The sequence below is a fragment of the Pecten maximus genome, chromosome 14 (assembly GCF_902652985.1).
Source record: "Pecten maximus chromosome 14, xPecMax1.1, whole genome shotgun sequence".
NCBI lineage: Eukaryota > Metazoa > Mollusca > Bivalvia > Pectinida > Pectinidae > Pecten > Pecten maximus.
Genome location: NC_047028.1, coordinates 8,831,206 through 8,852,310, shown reverse-complemented (window position 1 = coordinate 8,852,310; position 21,105 = coordinate 8,831,206). Strand labels below are relative to the sequence as shown.

The following is a 21,105-nucleotide window of genomic DNA, read 5'->3' as shown; positions in this document are numbered from 1 at the left end:
CATAGGATATAGCCACTACTGGAATCTCTATGGGTGAGATTGTTTGAACTCCAAATCTTATAGACCTCAATTTCTCAAAATCTTATAGACCTCAATTTCTTAAAATCTTATAGACCTCAGTTTGAGAAACTTTCATTTTCTGGTGGCTCAATTGGAGGAATAATACATAGTTTTTACCAAGAACTCATGTCTCAGATTACTGGTATAAATACTGAACAGATTACAGGGATGTTGATGGCTGAAGGACGTATATTGTATACAGACAGTAGTGTTAAGTGGTAGATATAGAAAACACTTACTGGCGATATAGTTATAATACAGTATGGACAACGCTCATGACACTGAATTTTCAGTGGGGATATAGGTGTAATATGTTATGGACAACACTTTCAACACTGAACTCTTAGTCGAGATATAGGTATATACCTTATAGACAAATCTAACAACACTGAACTCTTAGTCGAGATATAGGTATATATAATAGACAGTGTTAACAACACTGAACTCTTAGTCGAGATATAGGTATATATAATAGACAGTGTTAACAACACTGAACTATTAGTATAACGGGTGCTCACAGAGTAATTAATGGAATAAATGGACAGCAAGAAATACTGGTAAGACATGGAAAGGTCAAGTTATCAGTACCGACCTTACAGCGCAGCATGATCTCGTGTGTCGGTCAAGGAGATGTTGGTCACAATTGATCGGTGGCTGTGGTAAGTAGGTCACTTCATCAGAGGTCATCACTCAAGGTCAACGCGCTATTGGAATGATAATTAATCTATATTCCATTCCAGAGTTGATTTTTTTTACTTTTATTTGTAATAGAATATTTTATCAGAAGATTAACGTTAATGATTAGTCTAGTCATTGATTGGTGTATTATTTATAGATAGAGATGTTGTGATGAAGCAAATCAATTTTAAGATTAAAGTTGTAATTGAATAGCTGTTTCATGCAGGAAATGCTTTAGTGGGGAGATATTAGCCAAATATTTGAAAAATTGATATTGAAAAAGATAAGAAAAAACGACACAGTGGTGGTAACTGTCTGTACGGGGAGGATAGGACTTCACGACACAATGGTGGTAAATGTCTGTACGGGGAGGATGGGATCCTCACGACACAATGGTGGTAAATGTCTGTACGGGGAGGATGGGACCTCACGACACAATGGTGGTAAATGTCTGTACGGGGAGGATGGGACCTCACGACACAATGGTGGTAAATGTCTGTACGGGGGATGGGACCTCACGACACAATGGTGGTAAATGTCTGACGGGAGGATGGGATCTCACGACACAATGGTGGTAAATGTCTGTACGGGGAGGATGGGACCTCACGACACAATGGTGGTAAATGTCTGTACGGGGAGGATGGGATCTCACGACACAATGGTGGTAAATGTCTGTACGGGGAGGATGGGACTCACGACACAATGGTGGTAAATGTCTGTACGGGGAGGATGGGACCTCACGACACAATGGTGGTAAATGTTTGTACGGGGAGGATGGGACCTCACGACACAATGGTGGTAAATGTCTGTACGGGGAGGATGGGATCTCACGACACAATGGTGGTAAATGTCTGTACGGGGAGGATGGGATCTCACGACACAATGGTGGTAAATGTCTGTACGGGGAGGATGGGACCTCACGACACAATGGTGGTAAATGTGTGTACGGGGAGGATGGGACCTCACGACACAATGGTGGTAAATGTTTGTACGGGGAGGATGGGATCTCACGACACAATGGTGGTAAATGTCTGTACGGGGAGGATGGGACCTCACGACACAATGGTGGTAAATGTCTGTATGGGAGGATGGGACCTCACGACACAATGGTGGTAAATGTCAGTACGGGGAGGACAGGACCTCACGACACAATGGTGGTAAATGTCTGTACGGGGAGGACGGGACCTCACGACACAATGGTGGTAAATGTCTGTACGGGGAGGATGGGACTTCACGACACAATGGTGGTAAATGTCTGTACGGGGAGGATGGGACCTCAAGACACAATTTTGGTAAATGTCTGTACGGGGAGGACGGGACCTCACGACACAATGGTGGTAAATGTCTGTACGGGGAGGATGGGATCACATGACACAATGGTGGTAAATGTCTGTACGGGGAGGATGGGACTTCACGACACAATGGTGGTAAATGTCTGTACGGGGAGGATGGGACCTCACGACACAATGGTGGTAAATGTCTGTACGGGGAGGACGGGACTTCACGACACAATGGTGGTAAATGTCTGTACGGGGAGGATGGGACCTCACGACACAATGGTGGTAAATGTCTGTACGGGGAGGATGGGACCTCACGACACAATGGTGGTAAATGTCTGTACGGGGAGGATGGGACCTCACGACACAATGGTGGTAAATGTCTGTACGGGGAGGATGGGACTTCACGACACAATGGTGGTAAATGTCTGTATTTTATATCAAGTGCTTTCTTTTTGGTGTATACTGAATCAGTTACTGTTTGACTGTACTGAATGTTTTGGGAGCATAATAAAAGCTGGAAAATTATACTTGACATTTTGAGAACATAAGAATAGGTGAGAATTATTTTCTTAATATTGGGGGAAGACATGAGAAAGCTTGTGCTCAATTTTGGGGGAGTAGTGGTGGGGGTTGGGGGGGGGGATTGAAACTCTACTGGACAAAGAAAAATTGTTTTGGGATTATTTAGAAAATGATGAACAAAGTATATTGGATGTTTAGGGAGACAAGGGAACAGTTGTATAATTCTACGGAATGTTTGCCTGTTTAGGAGATCAAGAAACAACAGCAGGAAGAGTTCCTAGGATCTCGTGAGGAAGATGACATGGAGATGTCTGATAATGACGAGGTGTGTGATCCTTCTACTGCCAAGAAGAAGAAGATGGACGATCAGATTGCCGCCTCAACTCTACACATACAAGAAAGTGAGTTCAGATTCCTATAAAGGGGATAAATGATTACTTACTTTCTTTATAATTTGTTAATACTCAGATTCAATTTGTTCTCATTTACTGTAATTTGCAGTTTACAACAACAAAGTACAAGCTTTACTGAAAAAAGATTTAACATCCACTTGATTCATGAATATGTTAGATAATAGTGTGAACAACATGATGTCATCCTCGTAATGTCTATTATCACAGTACCAAGTTTGTAGAAGATAGAACTATTACTACTGTTACTCGTCATACAGTACCAAGTTTGTAGAAGATAGAGCTATTATTATGGTTACTCGTCATGCAGTACCAAGTTTGTGGAATAAAGAACTATTATTACGGTTACTCGTCATACAGTACCAAGTTTGTAGAAGATAGAACTATTGTTACGGTTACTCCTCATACAGTACCAAGTTTGTAGAAGATAGAACTGTTATTACGGTTACTCGTCATACAGTAACAAGTTTGTAGAAGATATTACTATTATTACGGTTACTCGTCATACAGTACCAAGTTTGTAGAAGATAGAACTATTATTACGGTTACTCGTCATACAGTACCAAGTTTGTAGAAGATAGAACTATTACTACTGTTACTCGTCATACAGTACCAAGTTTGTAGAAGATAGAGCTATTATTATGGTTACTCGTCATGCAGTACCAAGTTTGTGGAATAAAGAACTATTATTACGGTTACTCGTCATACAGTACCAAGTTTGTAGAAGATAGAACTATTGTTACGGTTACTCCTCATACAGTACCAAGTTTGTAGAAGATAGAACTGTTATTACGGTTACTCGTCATACAGTACCAAGTTTGTAGAAGATATTACTATTATTACGGTTACTCGTCATACAGTACCAAGTTTGTAGAAGATAGAACTATTATTACGGTTACTCGTCATACAGTACCAAGTTTGTAGAAGATATAACTATTATTTCTGTTACTCGTCATACAGTACCAAGTTTGTAGAAGATAGAACTATTATTACGGTTACTCGTCATACAGTACCAAGTTTGTAGAAGGTAGAGCTATTATTACTGTTACTCGTCATACAGTACCAAGTTTGTAGAAGATAGAGCTATTATTACGGTTACTCGTCATACAGTACCAAGTTTGTAGAAGATAGAGCTATTATTACGGTTACTCGTCATACAGTACCAAGTTTGTAGAAGATAGAACTATTTTTACGGTTACTCGTCATACAGTACCAAGTTTGTGGAAGATAGAACTATTATTACGGTTACTCGTCATACAGTACCAAGTTTGTGGAAGATAGAACTATTATTACTGTTACTCATCATAAGTACCAAGTTTGTAGAAGATAGAACTATTATTACGGTTACTCGTCATACAGTACCAAGTTTGTAGAAGATAGAACTATTATTACGGTTACTCGTCATACAGTAACAAGTTTGTGGAAGATAGAACTATTATTACGGTTACTCGTCATACAGTACCAAGTTTGTAGAAGATAGAGCTATTATTACGGTTACTCGTCATACAGTACCAAGTTTGTAGAAGATAGAGCTATTATTACGGTTACTCGTCATACAGTACCAAGTTTGTAGAAGATAGAACTATTACTACTGTTACTCGTCATACAGTACCAAGTTTGTAGAAGATAGAACTATTATTACGGTTACTCGTCATACAGTACCAAGTTTGTAGAAGATAGAACTATTATTACTGTTACTCGTCATACAGTACCAAGTTTGTGTAAGATAGAACTATTACTACTGTTACTCGTCATACAGTACCAAGTTTGTGTAAGATAGAACTATTACTACTGTTACTCGTCATACAGTACCAAGTTTGTAGAAGATAGAGCTATTATTACTGTTACTCGTCATACAGTTCCAAGTTTGTAGAAGATAGAACTATTATTACGGTTACTCGTCATACAGTACCAAGTTTAATTTTGTGGAAGATAGAGCTATTATTACTGTTACTCGTCATACAGTTCCAAGTTTGTAGAAGATAGAACTATTACTACTGTTATTCGTCATACAGTACCAAGCTTGTAGAAGATAGAACTATTACTACTGTTACTCGTCATACAGTACCAAGTTTGTTGAAGATAGAACTATTATTACGGTTACTCGTCATACAGTACCAAGTTTGTAGAAGATAGAGCTATTATTACGGTTACTCGTCATACAGTTCCAAGTTTGTAGAAGATAGAACTATTACTACTGTTACTCGTCATACAGTACCAAGTTTGTAGAAGATAGAACTATTATTACGGTTACTCGTCATACAGTACCAAGTTTGTGGAAGATAGAACTATTATTACGGTTACTCGTCATACAGTACCAAGTTTGTGGAATAAAGAACTATTATTACGGTTACTCGTCATACAGTACCAAGTTTGTAGAAGATAGAACTATTATTACTGTTACTCGTCATACAGTACCAAGTTTGTGGAAGATAGAACTATTGTTACTGTTACTCGTCATACAGTACCAAGTTTGTAGAAGATAGAACTATTATTACGGTTACTCGTCATACAGTACCAAGTTTTTAGAAGATAGAGCTATTATTACTGTTACTCGTCATACAGTACCAAGTTTGTAGAAGATAGAACTATTATTACTGTTACTCGTCATACAGTACCAAGTTTGTGGAAGATAGAACTATTATTACGGTTACTCGTCATACAGTACCAAGTTTGTGGAAGATAGAACTATTATTACTGTTACTCGTCATACAGTACCAAGTTTGTGGAAGATAGAACTATTATTACTGTTACTCGTCATACAGTACCAAGTTTGTGTAAGATAGAACTATTATTACGGTTACTCGTCATACAGTACCAAGTTTGTGGAAGATAGAACTATTATTACGGTTACTCGTCATACAGTACCAAGTTTGTGGAAGATAGAACTATTATTACTGTTACTCGTCATACAGTACCAAGTTTGTGGAAGATAGAGCTATTATTACTGTTACTCGTCATACAGTACCAAGTTTGTGGAAGATAGAACTATTATTACTGTTACTCGTCATACAGTACCAAGTTTGTAGAAGATAGAGCTATTATTACGGTTACTCGTCATACAGTACCAAGTTTGTGGAAGATAGAACTTTTATTACGGTTACTCATCATAAGTACCAAGTTTGTAGAAGATAGAAATTTTACTGCTGTCGCTTGTTCTTTGTTTAATTAAACTGTGTTTACATTGATTTGATGTTTGTGCTGCAGACCAGCTTACATTCCTGCGAGAGGACAACGAGGCACTGAAACGCCAAGTGGAAGCCTTCCAGAACGAGACACATCTGATCCGTCAGGAGAACAAGGACGCTCTGCATGAGAAGGAAAACCAGATGAAGATGTTACAAACTGTATTACAAGGCATGCAACAGGTAGGACTACCTAATTTTTACCAACGTGTTGGTATATAATGTGTGTAATGTATAATGTGTATTTATGTGTTGGATGTATAATGTATATTGATGTGTTGGATGTATAATGTATATTGATGTGTTGGATGTATAATGTGTTTGATGTGTTGGATGTATAATGTGTATTGATGTGTTGGATGTATAATGTGTATTGATGTGTTGGATGTATAATGTGTATTGATGTGTTGGATGTATAATGTGTATTGATGTGTTGGATGTATAATGTGTATTGATGTGTATGCTGTCTCCTGTGTCTTGCTGTGTCTGCTGTCTACTGTGTGTGCTGTGTTGCTGTCTCCTGTGTCTATTGCTGTGTCTCTGTGTCTTGCTGTGTTTGTGTCTCCTGTGTTATGCCCTGTCGCTGTCTCCTGTGTCTTGCTGTGTTGGCTGTATCTGTGTCTTGACCTGTTCGCTGTCTCCGTGTCTTGCTGTGTTGGCTGTCTCCTGTGTCTTGCTGTTGTTGGCTGTCTCTTGTCTGACCCTGTCGATGTCTCCTGTGTTTGCTGTGTTCGCTGTCTCTGTGTCTTGCTGTGTGTGCTGTGTTTGGCTGTCTCCTGGTATTGCTGTGTGTGTTGTTGGCTGTCTCCTGTGTCTTGCTTGTTGCTGTCTCCTGTGTCTTGCTGTGTTGGCTGTCTCCTGTGTCTTGCTGTGTCTGCTGTCTCCTGTGTCTTGCTGTGTTTGCTGTCTCCTGTGTCTTGCTGTGTCTGCTGTCTCTGTTTTGCTGTTGCTTCTATGTGTATTGATGTGTTGGATGTATAATGTGTATTGACGTGTTGGATGTATAATGTGTATTGATGTGTTGTATAATGTGTATTGATGTGTATGATGTATAATGTGTATTGATGTGTTGATGTATAATGTGTATTGATGTGTTGGATGTATAATGTGTATTGATGTGTATGATGTATATTGTGTATCGACATGTTGGATGTATGTATATGGACGCTTGTTTAATGCCTTGAGATTAAAAGTCATCAATTCATATATTTTCATTCCAGCAACTGATCCAGACTCGTATGAAGATCAAGGAGCTAGAGAAGTACAAGGCACTGGCGTCCAAGTCTGGCAGTAGTTCTGGGGAGAAGTCGAAGGAGAAAGCAGCAGAAAAGTCTGGAGACAAAGAGAGTACAGAGGACAAAGACAGTACAGAGGATCAGACAGAGACAGAGGAAGATACAACAGAACAGGTGGGTCACAGTATAACACGTCTTACACAACATACAGGTTATCTGGGTGTTAGATTTACTGTGACAGTATAACATGTCTTACACGACATACAGGTTATCTGGGTGTTAGTTACAGTATAACACGTCCTACACAACATACAGGTTATCTGGGTGTTAGATTTACTGTGACAGTATAACACGTCTTACACAACATGCAGGTTATCTGGGTGTTAGATTTACTGTCACAGTATAACACGTCTTACACAACATACAGGTTATCTGGGTGTTAGATTTACTGTGACAGTATAACATGTCTTACACGACATACAGGTTATCTGGGTGTTAGTCACAGTATAACACGTCTTACACAACATACAGGTTATCTGGGTGTTAGATTTACTGTGACAGTATAACATGTCTTACACGACATACAGGTTATCTGGGTGTTAGTCACAATATAACACGTCTTACACGACATACAGGTTATCTGGGTGTTAGATTTACTGTCACAGTATAACACGTCTTACACGACATACAGGTTATCTGTGTGTTAGATTTACTGTCACAGTATAACATGTCTTACACGACATACAGGTTATCTGGGTGTTAGATTTACTGTCACAGTATAACATGTCTAACACAACATACAGGTTATCTGTGTGTTAGATTTACTGTCACAGTATAACATGTCTTACACAACATACAGGTTATCTGGGTGTTAGTCACAGTATAACATGTCTAACACAACATACAGGTTATCTGGGTGTTAGATTTACTGTGACAGTATAACATGTCTTACACAACATACAGGTTATCTGGGTGTTAGTCACAGTATAACACGTCTTACACAACATACAGGTTATCTGGGTGTTAGTCACAGTATAACACGTCTTACACAACATACAGGTTATCTGGGTGTTAGATTTACTGTCACAGTATAACATGTCTTACACGACATACAGGTTATCTGGGTGTTAGTCACAGTATGACACGTCTTACACAACATACAGGTTATCTGGGTGTTAGATTTACTGTCACAGTATAACATGTCTTACACAACATACAGGTTATCTGGGTGTTAGATTTACTGTCACAGTATAACACGTCCTACACAACATAAAGGTTATCTGGGTGTTAGATTTACTGTCACAGTATAACACGTCTTACACGACATACAGGTTATCTGGGTGTTAGTCACAGTATAACACGTCTTACACAACATACGGGTTTTCTGGGTGTTAGATTTACTGTCACAGTATAACACGTCTTACACAACATACAGGTTATCTGGGTGTTAGTCACAGTATAACACGTCTTACACAACATACAGGTTATCTGGGTGTTAGATTTACTGTCACAGTATAACACACGTCTTACACAACATACAGGTTATCTGGGTGTTAGTCACAGTATAACACGTCTTACACAACATACAGGTTATCTGGGTGTTAGTCACAGTATAACACGTCTTACACAACATACAGGTTATCTGGGTGTTAGTCACAGTATAACATGTCTTACACAACATACAGGTTATCTGGGTGTTAGATTTACTGTTACAGTATAACACACGTCTTACACGACATACAGGTTATCTGGGTGTTAGTCACAGTATAACACGTCTTACACAACATACAGGTTATCTGGGTGTTAGATTTACTGTTACAGTATAACACACGTCTTACACAACATACAGGTTATCTGGGTGTTAGTCACAGTATAACACGTCTTACACAACATACAGGTTATCTGGGTGTTAGATTTACTGTCACAGTATAACACGTCTTACACAACATACAGGTTATCTGGGTGTTAGTCACAGTATAACACGTCTTACACAACATACAGGTTATCTGGGTGTTAGTCACAGTATAACACGTCTTACACAACATACAGGTTATCTGGGTGTTAGTCACAGTATGACACGTCTTACACGACATACAGGTTATCTGGGTGTTAGATTTACTGTCACAGTATAACACGTCCTACACAACATACAGGTTATATGGGTGTTAGTCACAGTATAACACGTCCTACACAACATACAAGTTATCTGGGTGTTAGATTTACTGTCACAGTATAACACGTCTTACACAACATACAGGTTATCTGGGTGTTAGATTTACTGTCACAGTATAACACATCTTACACAACATACAGGTTATCTGGGTGTTAGTCACAGTATAACACGTCTTACACAACATACAGGTTATCTGGGTGTTAGTCACAGTATAACACGTCCTACACGACATACAGGTTATCTGGGTGTTAGATTTACTGTCACAGTATAACACGTCTTACACAACATACAGGTTATCTGGGTGTTAGATTTACTGTCACAGTATAACATGTCTAACACAACATACAGGTTATCTGGGTGTTAGATTTACTGTCACAGTATAACACGTCTTACACAACATACAGGTTATCTGGGTGTTAGATTTACTATCACAGTATAACATGTCTTACACAACATACAGGTTATCTGGGTGTTAGATTTACTGTCACAGTATAACACGTCTTACACGACATACAGGTTATCTGGGTGTTAGTCACAGTATGACACGTCTTACACAACATACAGGTTATCTGGGTGTTAGATTTACTGTGACAGTATAACACGTCTTACACAACATACAGGTTATCTGGGTGTTAGATTTACTGTGACAGTATAACACGTCTTAAACAACATACAGGTTATCTGGGTGTTAGATTTACTGTCACAGTATAACACGTCTTACACAACACACAGGTTATCTGGGTGTTAGATTTACTGTGACAGTATAACACGTCTTACACAACATACAGGTTATCTGGGTGTTAGTCACAGTATAACATGTCTTACACGACATACAGGTTATCTGGGTGTTAGTCACAGTATAACACGTCTTACACAACATACAGGTTATCTGGGTGTTAGATTTACTGTGACAGTATAACACGTCTTACACAACATACAGGTTATCTGGGTGTTAGTCACAGTATAACACGTCTTACACGACATACAGGTTATCTGGGTGTTAGATTTACTGTCACAGTATAACACGTCTTACACAACATACAGGTTATCTGGGTGTTAGATTTACTGTGACAGTATAACAGGTCTTACACGACATACAGGTTATCTGGGTGTTAGTCACAATATAACACGTCTTACACGACATACAGGTTATCTGGGTGTTAGATTTACTGTTACAATATAACACGTCTTACACGACATACAGGTTATCTGGGTGTTAGATTTACTGTTACAGTATAACACGTCTTACACAACATACAGGTTATCTTGGTGTTAGATTTACTGTCACAGTATAACACGTCTTACACAACATACAGGTTATCTGGGTGTTAGTCACAGTATAACACGTCCTACACAACATACAGGTTATCTGGGTGTTAGATTTACTGTTACAGTATAACACGTCTTACACAACATACAGGTTATCTGGGTGTTAGATTTACTGTGACAGTATAACATGTCTTACACGACATACAGGTTATCTGGGTGTTAGTCACAATATAACACGTCTTACACGACATACAGGTTATCTGGGTGTTAGATTTACTGTCACAGTATAACACGTCTTACACGACATACAGGTTATCTGTGTGTTAGATTTACTGTCACAGTATAACATGTCTTACACGACATACAGGTTATCTGGGTGTTAGATTTACTGTCACAGTATAACATGTCTAACACAACATACAGGTTATCTGTGTGTTAGATTTACTGTCACAGTATAACATGTCTTACACAACATACAGGTTATCTGGGTGTTAGTCACAGTATAACATGTCTAACACAACATACAGGTTATCTGGGTGTTAGATTTACTGTGACAGTATAACATGTCTTACACAACATACAGGTTATCTGGGTGTTAGTCACAGTATAACACGTCTTACACAACATACAGGTTATCTGGGTGTTAGTCACAGTATAACACGTCTTACACAACATACAGGTTATCTGGGTGTTAGTCACAGTATAACACGTCTTACACAACATACAGGTTATCTGGGTGTTAGATTTACTGTCACAGTATAACACGTCTAACACAACATACAGGTTATCTGGGTGTTAGTCACAGTATAACACGTCTTACACAACATACAGGTTATCTGGGTGTTAGATTTACTGTCACAGTATAACATGTCTTACACGACATACAGGTTATCTGGGTGTTAGTCACAGTATGACACGTCTTACACAACATACAGGTTATCTGGGTGTTAGATTTACTGTCACAGTATAACATGTCTTACACAACATACAGGTTATCTGGGTGTTAGATTTACTGTCACAGTATAACACGTCCTACACAACATAAAGGTTATCTGGGTGTTAGATTTACTGTGACAGTATAACACGTCTTACACAACATACAGGTTATCTGGGTGTTAGATTTACTGTCACAGTATAACACGTCTTACACGACATACAGGTTATCTGGGTGTTAGTCACAGTATAACACGTCTTACACAACATACGGGTTATCTGGGTGTTAGATTTACTGTCACAGTATAACACGTCTTACACAACATACAGGTTATCTGGGTGTTAGTCACAGTATAACACGTCTTACACAACATACAGGTTATCTGGGTGTTAGATTTACTGTTACAGTATAACACACGTCTTACACAACATACAGGTTATCTGGGTGTTAGTCACAGTATAACACGTCTTACACAACATACAGGTTATCTGGGTGTTAGTCACAGTATAACACGTCTTACACAACATACAGGTTATCTGGGTGTTAGTCACAGTATAACACGTCTTACACAACATACAGGTTATCTTGGTGTTAGATTTACTGTTACAGTATAACACACGTCTTACACAACATACAGGTTATCTGGGTGTTAGTCACAGTATAACACGTCTTACACAACATACAGGTTATCTGGGTGTTAGTCACAGTATAACACGTCTTACACAACATACAGGTTATCTGGGTGTTAGTCACAGTATAACACATCTTACACAACATACAGGTTATCTGGGTGTTAGATTTACTGTCACAGTATAACAAGTTTTACACAACATACAGGTTATCTGGGTGTTAGTCACAGTATAACACGTCTTACACAACATACAGGTTATCTGGGTGTTAGATTTACTGTTACAGTATAACACACGTCTTACACAACATACAGGTTATCTGGGTGTTAGTCACAGTATAACACGTCTTACACAACATACAGGTTATCTGGGTGTTAGATTTACTGTCACAGTATAACACGTCTTACACAACATACAGGTTATCTGGGTGTTAGTCACAGTATAACACGTCTTACACAACATACAGGTTATCTGGGTGTTAGTCACAGTATGACACGTCTTACACGACATACAGGTTATCTGGGTGTTAGATTTACTGTTACAGTATAACACGTCTTACACAACATACAGGTTATCTGGGTGTTAGTCACAGTATAACATGTCTAACACAACATACAGGTTATCTGGGTGTTAGATTTACTGTCACAGTATAACACGTCCTACACAACATACAGGTTATCTGTGTGTTAGTCACAGTATAACACGTCCTACACAACATACAGGTTATCTGGGTGTTAGATTTACTGTCACAGTATAACACGTCTTACACGACATACAGGTTATCTGGGTGTTAGATTTACTGTCACAGTATAACACGTCCTACACAACATACAGGTTATCTGGGTGTTAGTCACAGTATAACACGTCTTACACAACATACAGGTTATCTGGGTGTTAGATTTACTGTCACAGTATAACATGTCTTACACAACATACAGGTTATCTGTGTGTTAGTCACAGTATAACACGTCTTACACAACATACAGGTTATCTGGGTGTTAGTCACAGTATAACATGTCTTACACAACATACAGGTTATCTGTGTGTTAGTCACAGTATAACACGTCTTACACAACATACAGGTTATCTGGGTGTTAGTCACAGTATAACATGTCTAACACAACATACAGGTTATCTGGGTGTTAGATTTACTGTCACAGTATAACACGTCCTACACAACATACAGGTTATCTGTGTGTTAGTCACAGTATAACACGTCCTACACAACATACAGGTTATCTGGGTGTTAGATTTACTGTCACAGTATAACACGTCTTACACGACATACAGGTTATCTGGGTGTTAGATTTACTGTCACAGTATAACACGTCCTACACAACATACAGGTTATCTGGGTGTTAGTCACAGTATAACACGTCTTACACAACATACAGGTTATCTGGGTGTTAGATTTACTGTCACAGTATAACATGTCTTACACAACATACAGGTTATCTGTGTGTTAGTCACAGTATAACACGTCTTACACAACATACAGGTTATCTGGGTGTTAGTCACAGTATAACATGTCTTACACAACATACAGGTTATCTGGGTGTTAGATTTACTGTCACAGTATAACACGTCTTACACAACATACAGGTTATCTGGGTGTTAGATTTACTGTTACAGTATAACACGTCTTACACAACATACAGGTTATCTGGGTGTTAGTCACAGTATAACATGTCTAACACAACATACAGGTTATCTGGGTGTTAGATTTACTGTCACAGTATAACACGTCCTACACAACATACAGGTTATATGGGTGTTAGTCACAGTATAACACGTCTTACACAACATACAGGTTATCTGGGTGTTAGTCACAGTATAACACGTCCTACACAACATACAGGTTATCTGGGTGTTAGATTTACTGTCACAGTATAACACGTCCTACAACACGTCCTACACAACATACAGGTTATCTGGGTGTTAGTTTAAACAACATACAGGTTATCTGGGTGTTAGTTTACACAACATACAGGTTATCTGGAATATAAACAGTTTACAAATTCATCTGTCTGGAATGTAAACAGTTTATACATAGAACTCTATGGACCTACACAGTCTCGGATACAGGCCTTGAAATCTATGTCCAGGCTTGCTAGAAAACAAAATAATTTCACTTGGTCCATCTTTTGCTTCTGTTTTTCGGGAATGAACATCTCTGGTCCAACTAGTAGATATAGATTGTTAGTACCAATTTGTATCAAATTACCTCCTGTTTATAATCAAATGTGTCTTAGATTTGAAGGAGATTAAATGTCGCTGTTCATTGAATATAGTATGAAAATAAATACCCAGTAAATCTGTATGTATACACAAATTTATTATGCAAAATTTAATACCAAACTAGTTCTAACTGGGTCAACCCCTATGAATTATAACAGCTATGTATTTCTGTAAACTTGATGGTTTGACAGGTTACAACAGAGGATAGCGAGGAGACAAAGGCTGAGAAAGTACCGGTGACAGACATCCCATTCTTAAACTTATCATCTCTGACCAGCAGTGGTAACAGTCTTAATATTACAGAGAAGGAGGCCAAGTTAATAGGTATGGAGTTATCTAATTCCAGGTTTGGTATACAGTATTTATGTTTGGTATACAGTATTTATGTTTGGTATACAGTATTTATGTTTGGTATACAGTATATGTTTGGTATACAGTATTTATGTTTGGTATACAGTATTTATGTTTGGTATACAGTATTTATGTTTGGTATACAGTATTTATTGTAACAGAATCTTACAATATTAGATAAATAATGAGATGATCAGTATGTAATCATGATATTTTTTCTTGTTTCTATCATTTGACACTTACATCTATTTTGATCTGATATGTTGTTCATAACATTTGACAATTTATCTATCTAGATATGATATGTTGTTCCTGACATTTGACACTTTATCTAAATCTGATGTTGTTCCTGACATTTGACACTTTATCTATTTAGATATGATATGTTGTTTCTGACATTTGACACTTTATCTATTTAGATACGATATGTTGTTCCTGACATTTGACACTTTATCTAAATCTGATGTTGTTCCTGACATTTGACACTTTATCTATTTAGATATGATATGTTGTTTCTGACATTTGACACTTTATCTATTTAGATACGATATGTTGTTTCTGACATTTGACACTTTATCTATTTAGATACGATATGTTGTTCCTGACATTTGACACTTTATCTATTTAGATACGATATGTTGTTCCTGACATTTGACACTTTATCTAAATCTGATGTTGTTCCTGACATTTGACACTTTATCTATTTAGATATGATATGTTGTTTCTGACATTTGACACTTTATCTATTTAGATACGATATGTTGTTTCTGACATTTGACACTTTATCTATTTAGATATGATATGTTGTTCCTGACATTTGACACTTTATCTTGTTTGATCTGATATGTTGTTTCTGACATTTGACACTTTATCTATTTAGATACGATATGTTGTTCCTGACATTTGACACTTTATCTATTTAGATACGATATGTTGTTCCTGACATTTGACACTTTATCTAAATCTGATGTTGTTCCTGACATTTGACACTTTATCTATTTAGATATGATATGTTGTTTCTGACATTTGACACTTTATCTATTTAGATACGATATGTTGTTTCTGACATTTGACACTTTATCTATTTAGATATGATATGTTGTTCCTGACATTTGACACTTTATCTTGTTTGATCTGATATGTTGTTTCTGACATTTGACACTTTATCTATTTAGATACGATATGTTGTTTCTGACATTTGACACTTTATCTTTTTAGGTATGATATGTTGTTTCTGACATTTGACACTTTATCTATTTAGATACGATATGTTGTTTCTGACATTTGACACTTTATCTATTTAGGTTTGATTTGCTGTTTCCTCCATGTCCATCCTAACGGAGCTAGTGTTGATTACATCTGGTCATATCTACATCAGCTTGGGGTATCGTCACGCACCAGTGAACTTGAAGACTTGATGGAAAGATTACCAGTGCTGTTCAAACTTGTAATGTCCGGTGTTGGGGCCACCATTGAGAAGAGGTGGCAGTTCTTGGGGTACCAGTCCACGACGGTACCATTTCTCTCTGTGTAGGGACATTGACACACTCATTCAACTCCATGTTAATTCTACAAAATCCAAACAGTTTGTGAGAGGCACTGTTTGGGAGAATTTTTAACGATCCCTGCCATTCCATATTGCAGCTGTAACCAATGAAAATCATTGTGTGGTAACTTCTGGTATACAGCTCTCAATAGAAAGCATTTTATTACAACAACTGCATTGACACTTTGTGAAATAAATGAAAAACTTTGAGAGTTCACCAAACTAAGAGTTCTTCAGTGGATGCTAATTTTATTAGGGATATATTTCGAGATTGTTAATGAAAAAAAAAAAAACTGCAGTTCTTAATTATAAGTCACCACCATGAAAACTAAGATTATTCGCTTGAAGGGCCTAGAATAAGGAATGGGTTATAGGGGCTAGAATAAGGAATGGGTTATAGGGGAAAGGGAATCTTTCATTGGGGTTTCAGGTTGGGATGGGATAGGGGAATCTCCTAAGAGGGTGAGGGTAAGATGTAGAAAGGGAAATGAGAATTGACGAGGCGAGTATATATGGTGAGTTCCTATAGATATTAACAATGACGTACCAAGATGTTTTAGACCCAGAGCAGACATTTTACTTTGATGTATTATTTGATGTGCTGTAATTATGTAAAAAGTTGCTTAATCTGCAGTTTTAATATTCTTAAGATTACTACCAAGTAGTATTACAATTGGAACTGTTGCTTGTAAACTTACTTTCCTTTAAATGTCTACATGCGTAAACAGTTTTAGTTTGATGCTTTGATGCCAAAGTTTGACTTGAAGCTACAACTGTTATATGATCAGACCTTGTCAAAACATCGTAAAGAAGACTTTAGTTTAAATCTTCATAATTGCTCTAATAAGATTTTGTGAAGTAAGTGGGTGTGTGTATTATAACACTTCACACATCACATTATGTGAAGTAAGAGTGTGTATTATAACGCTTCACACATCATGTCATGTGAAGTAAGAGTGTGTATGTGTGTACATGTATAGAATCCATGTATAGAATATTTGTGTTGTTCAATCATTTTCATTAAATAATGCATTGTTAAGGTAGCAGTATGTTTTAGTTCCTGAAACTGTTTCATTAAATAACGATTTTGTTTAAGGGTAGCATATAAGTGATTTGTATAGCAGTAATAGTATCAATGTGTAAGATATCTTGTAGTCTATATGTTTTACTGGACATTTTTATTCATCATGATGTATACGGGGTCCAGTTCTGTTTGCTCTCGTGACACACTTTAACAAAGTATCAATGTCAGAATTAACAAAGATTTTATGACAGAATTACTACTACTACTGCAGACAAACCATTTTGTCCTCATGAATGAAAAAGCCCTTGGAATAGTCAAATTGTGTAACTAGTTAGGCTTGTTAAGTGTTTTGCTATATGTATGTTTTTATTGTCCGTTAAGGTTCATTGATGGACAGTGCTTATCATGATCACCTTAACATTTATTATATTACCGTTACCATGGATATCATAGAATGAAAATGATTTACTTGTGTATGTAAATGTCATTGTATGTACAAATTAAACAAATATTTTCAAATTGAGATTGAAGTTTATTTTGATTTTAGCAAGGCAGACGATATTGATTCCTTCACAGGAAGAACTAATTGGAGCTAACCAGTGTAAAATGTGTCATAAGAATCTGATACAAAGCAGGGCATCACTGAACAATACTCCCACATGATAATTTTCCGCTTGTGGAATAGCGCTTTTTGTAAAATTTTGATGTTCAGTTCTGCCCTTTGTAACCCCGCTGGGGGAGGTCCCTCCGACCCCTCTGCCGTCAGTTTTTTTAGGTCACCTGAGACAAAGTCTCAAGTGACCTATTCTAATCCCCTTTTGTCCGTCGTCGTGCGTCGTGCGTCGTGCGTCGTCCGTCGTCCGTCGTGCGTCCGTAAACAATTTACATTTTCGACTTCTTCTCCAAAACCCCCAAACCAAATTCAATGAAATTTGGCAGGAAGCTTTTATGGCTAAAGGTCAACCAAAATTGTAAATTATATGGTCCCCACCCCCCAGGGGCCTGAGGGGCGGGGCTAAAAAGGGTCAAATTGACTAAAACTTCAAAAATCTTCTTCTTTACTCACAGATATGGTGGAATCAAGCACTCTTCATAGATGGAAGGGTCTTAAGGTGCTTTACCAAAATTGTAAATTTCATGACCCAGGGGTCTCACGTTTGCCCCTGGGGAGGGGGTAAACTTTACTATAGTTTATATAGGGAAATCACATTTTTGACTTTTATTTGTTTTATTTCTATTGGAATTCATTCTAATTTGGTTAACATTATCAGCATGGGATGACAGTTTGATGGAATGCACATGTTGGCCCTGACTGACCCCCAGGGGCTGATGGGCGGGGCTAAAAAGGGCCAAATTGACTGAAATTTCAAAAATCTTCTTCTCTACTCTCGGATAATATGGAATCAAATACACTCCATAGATGCCAGGGTCTGAAGGTGCTTTACCAAAATTGTGAATTTCATGACCCCGGGGTCTCAAGTTTGCCCCTGGGGAGGGGGTAAACTTTACTATAGTTTATATAGGGAAATAACATTTTTGACTTTTATTTGTTTGATTTCTATTGGAATTCATTCTAATATGGTTAACATTGTAAGCATGGGATGACCATTTGATGGCATGCACATGTTGGCCCTGACTGACCCCCAGGGGCTGATGGGCGGGGCTAGAAAGGGCCAAATTGACTGAAATTTCAAAAATCTTGTTCTCAAGACCGAAATAAGTTGGAATCAAATACTCTTTAAAGTTGGAAGGGTCTTAAGATGCTTTACTAAAATTGTGAATTTCATGACCCTGGGGTCTAAAGTTTGCCCCTGGGGAGGGGGTAAACTTTACTATAGTTTATATAGGGAAATCACATTTTTGACTTTTATTTGTTTTATTTCTATTGGAATTCATTCTAATTTGGTAAACATTGTCAGCATGGGATGACAGTTTGATGGCATGCACATGTTGGCCCTGACTGACCCCCAGGGGCTGATGGGCGGGGCTAAAAAGGGCCAAATTGACTGAAATTTCAAAAATCTTCTTCTCAAGACCGAAATAAGTTGGAATCAAATACTCTTTATAGTTGGAAGGGTCTTAAGATGCTTTATTAAAATTGTGAATTTCATGACCCTGGGGTCTCAAGTTTGCCCCTGGGGAAGGGGTAAACTTTACTATAGTTTATATAGGGAAATCACATTTTTGACTATAATTTGTTTGATTTCTATTGGAATTCATTCTAATTTGGTTAACATTATCAGCTTTGGATGGCAGTCTGATGGTATGCACATGTTGGCCCTTATTGACCCGGAGGGGCTGATGGGCGGGGCTAAAAATGGTCAAATTGGCTGAAATTTCAAAAATCTTCTTCTCAAGACCGAAATAAGGTAGAATCAAATACTCTTCATAGTTGGAAGGGTCTTAAGGTGCTCTACTAAAATTTATTAATTTAATGACCCGGGGGTCATAAGTTTTCCCCTGGGGAGGGGTTAAATTTGACTATAGTTTATATAGGGAAATTACATTTTTGACTGATTTGTTTGATTTCTATTGGAATTCATTCTAACTTGGTTAACATTTTCAGCATGGGATGAAAGTTTGATAATATGCATATGTTGGCCCTGACTGACCCCTGAGGGCTGATGGGCGGGGCTAAAAAGGGTAAATTAAATTAACTGAAATATTTCAAATCTCAGGTGACCGTTAAGGCCCATGGGCCTCTTGTTTCTCTTTCCTATGCAGTCGTGTCTGAATACTAATCCTCCTGATGGCATCGTTGTCCAGGGATTATTTTATCATTTTCAGTAATGGTGACATTGACCTCTGTCCTTTTGATTTAAAAAACATTGGTTTGTTTTTAGCCCACCATCATCAGATGGTGGGCTATTCAAATCGCCCTGCGTCCGTGGTCCGTCGTCCGTCCGTCCCTCCGTCCGTAAACAATTCTTGTTATCGCTAATCCTCAGAAAGTACTGAAGGGATCTTTCTCAAATTTCATATGTGGGTTCCCCTTGGCGCCTAGTTATGCATATTGCATTTTGAGACCAATCAGAAAAAAACATGGCCGACAGGCAGCCATCTTGGATTTTGACAATTGAAGTTTGTTATCGCTATTTCTGAGAAAGTACTGAAGGGATCTTTCTCAAATTTCATATGTAAGCTCCCCTTGGTGTCTAGTTATGCATATTGCATTTTGAGACCAATCGGAAAACAACATGGCCGACAGGCAGCCATCTTGGATTTTGACAATTGAAGTTTGTTATCGCTATTTCTGAGAAAGTGCTAAAGGGATCTTTCTCAAATTTCACATGTAGGTTCCCCTTGGTGCCTAGTTATGCATATTGCATTTTGAGACCAATCGGAAAACAACATGGCCGACAGGCAGCCATCTTGGATTTTGATAATTGAAGTTTGTTATCGCTATTTCTGAGAAAGTACTGAAGGGATCTTTCTCAAATTTCACATGTGGGTTCCCCTTGGTGCCTAGTTATGCATATTGCATTTTGAGACCAATCGGAAAACAACATGGCCGACAGGCAGCCATCTTGGATTTTGACAATTGAAGTTTGTTATCGCTAATTCTGAGAAA

The 21,105-nt window shown here is 37.9% G+C and overlaps 2 protein-coding genes across 3 annotated transcripts in view; both read left to right on the top strand.

The window, feature by feature from the left end:
* The window catches only part of LOC117342742 (ecto-NOX disulfide-thiol exchanger 2-like), a 28,130-nt gene extending 10,073 nt beyond the window's left edge, over nucleotides 1-18,057 (top strand). The window contains exons 10-14 of the mRNA XM_033904976.1: nucleotides 2,788-2,941; nucleotides 6,158-6,318; nucleotides 7,356-7,544; nucleotides 14,805-14,937; nucleotides 16,269-18,057. Of these exons, the coding sequence (XP_033760867.1) occupies nucleotides 2,788-2,941; nucleotides 6,158-6,318; nucleotides 7,356-7,544; nucleotides 14,805-14,937; nucleotides 16,269-16,498 (867 nt within the window). The 3' untranslated portion in view covers nucleotides 16,499-18,057. The remainder of the gene's footprint in view (nucleotides 1-2,787; nucleotides 2,942-6,157; nucleotides 6,319-7,355; nucleotides 7,545-14,804; nucleotides 14,938-16,268) is intronic.
* Nucleotides 1,272-2,611, top strand: LOC117342744. 2 transcript variants are annotated; one of them, XM_033904981.1, is made up of 3 exons: nucleotides 1,273-1,780; nucleotides 1,884-1,982; nucleotides 2,118-2,608. In XM_033904981.1, the coding sequence occupies exons 1-3, from the start codon at nucleotides 1,441-1,443 to the stop codon at nucleotides 2,498-2,500; spliced, it is 822 nt and encodes a 273-aa protein (XP_033760872.1). In that variant the 5' UTR covers nucleotides 1,273-1,440; the 3' UTR covers nucleotides 2,501-2,608. The 2 variants fall into 2 exon arrangements, with proteins under 2 accessions (XP_033760871.1, XP_033760872.1); XM_033904980.1 differs by having other exon boundaries at nucleotides 1,272-1,982; nucleotides 2,118-2,611.
* Nucleotides 18,058-21,105: the final 3,048 nt, after the last annotated feature.

Coding starts and splice junctions, on each gene's coding strand:
- LOC117342744 (XM_033904980.1), top strand. CDS start 1,407: ATGTCTGTACGGGGAGGATGGGACTCACGACACAATGGTGGTAAATGT. Junction 1,983..2,117: donor TGGGACTTCACGACACAATG/GTGGTAAATGTC, acceptor CATGACACAATG/GTGGTAAATGTCTGTACGGG.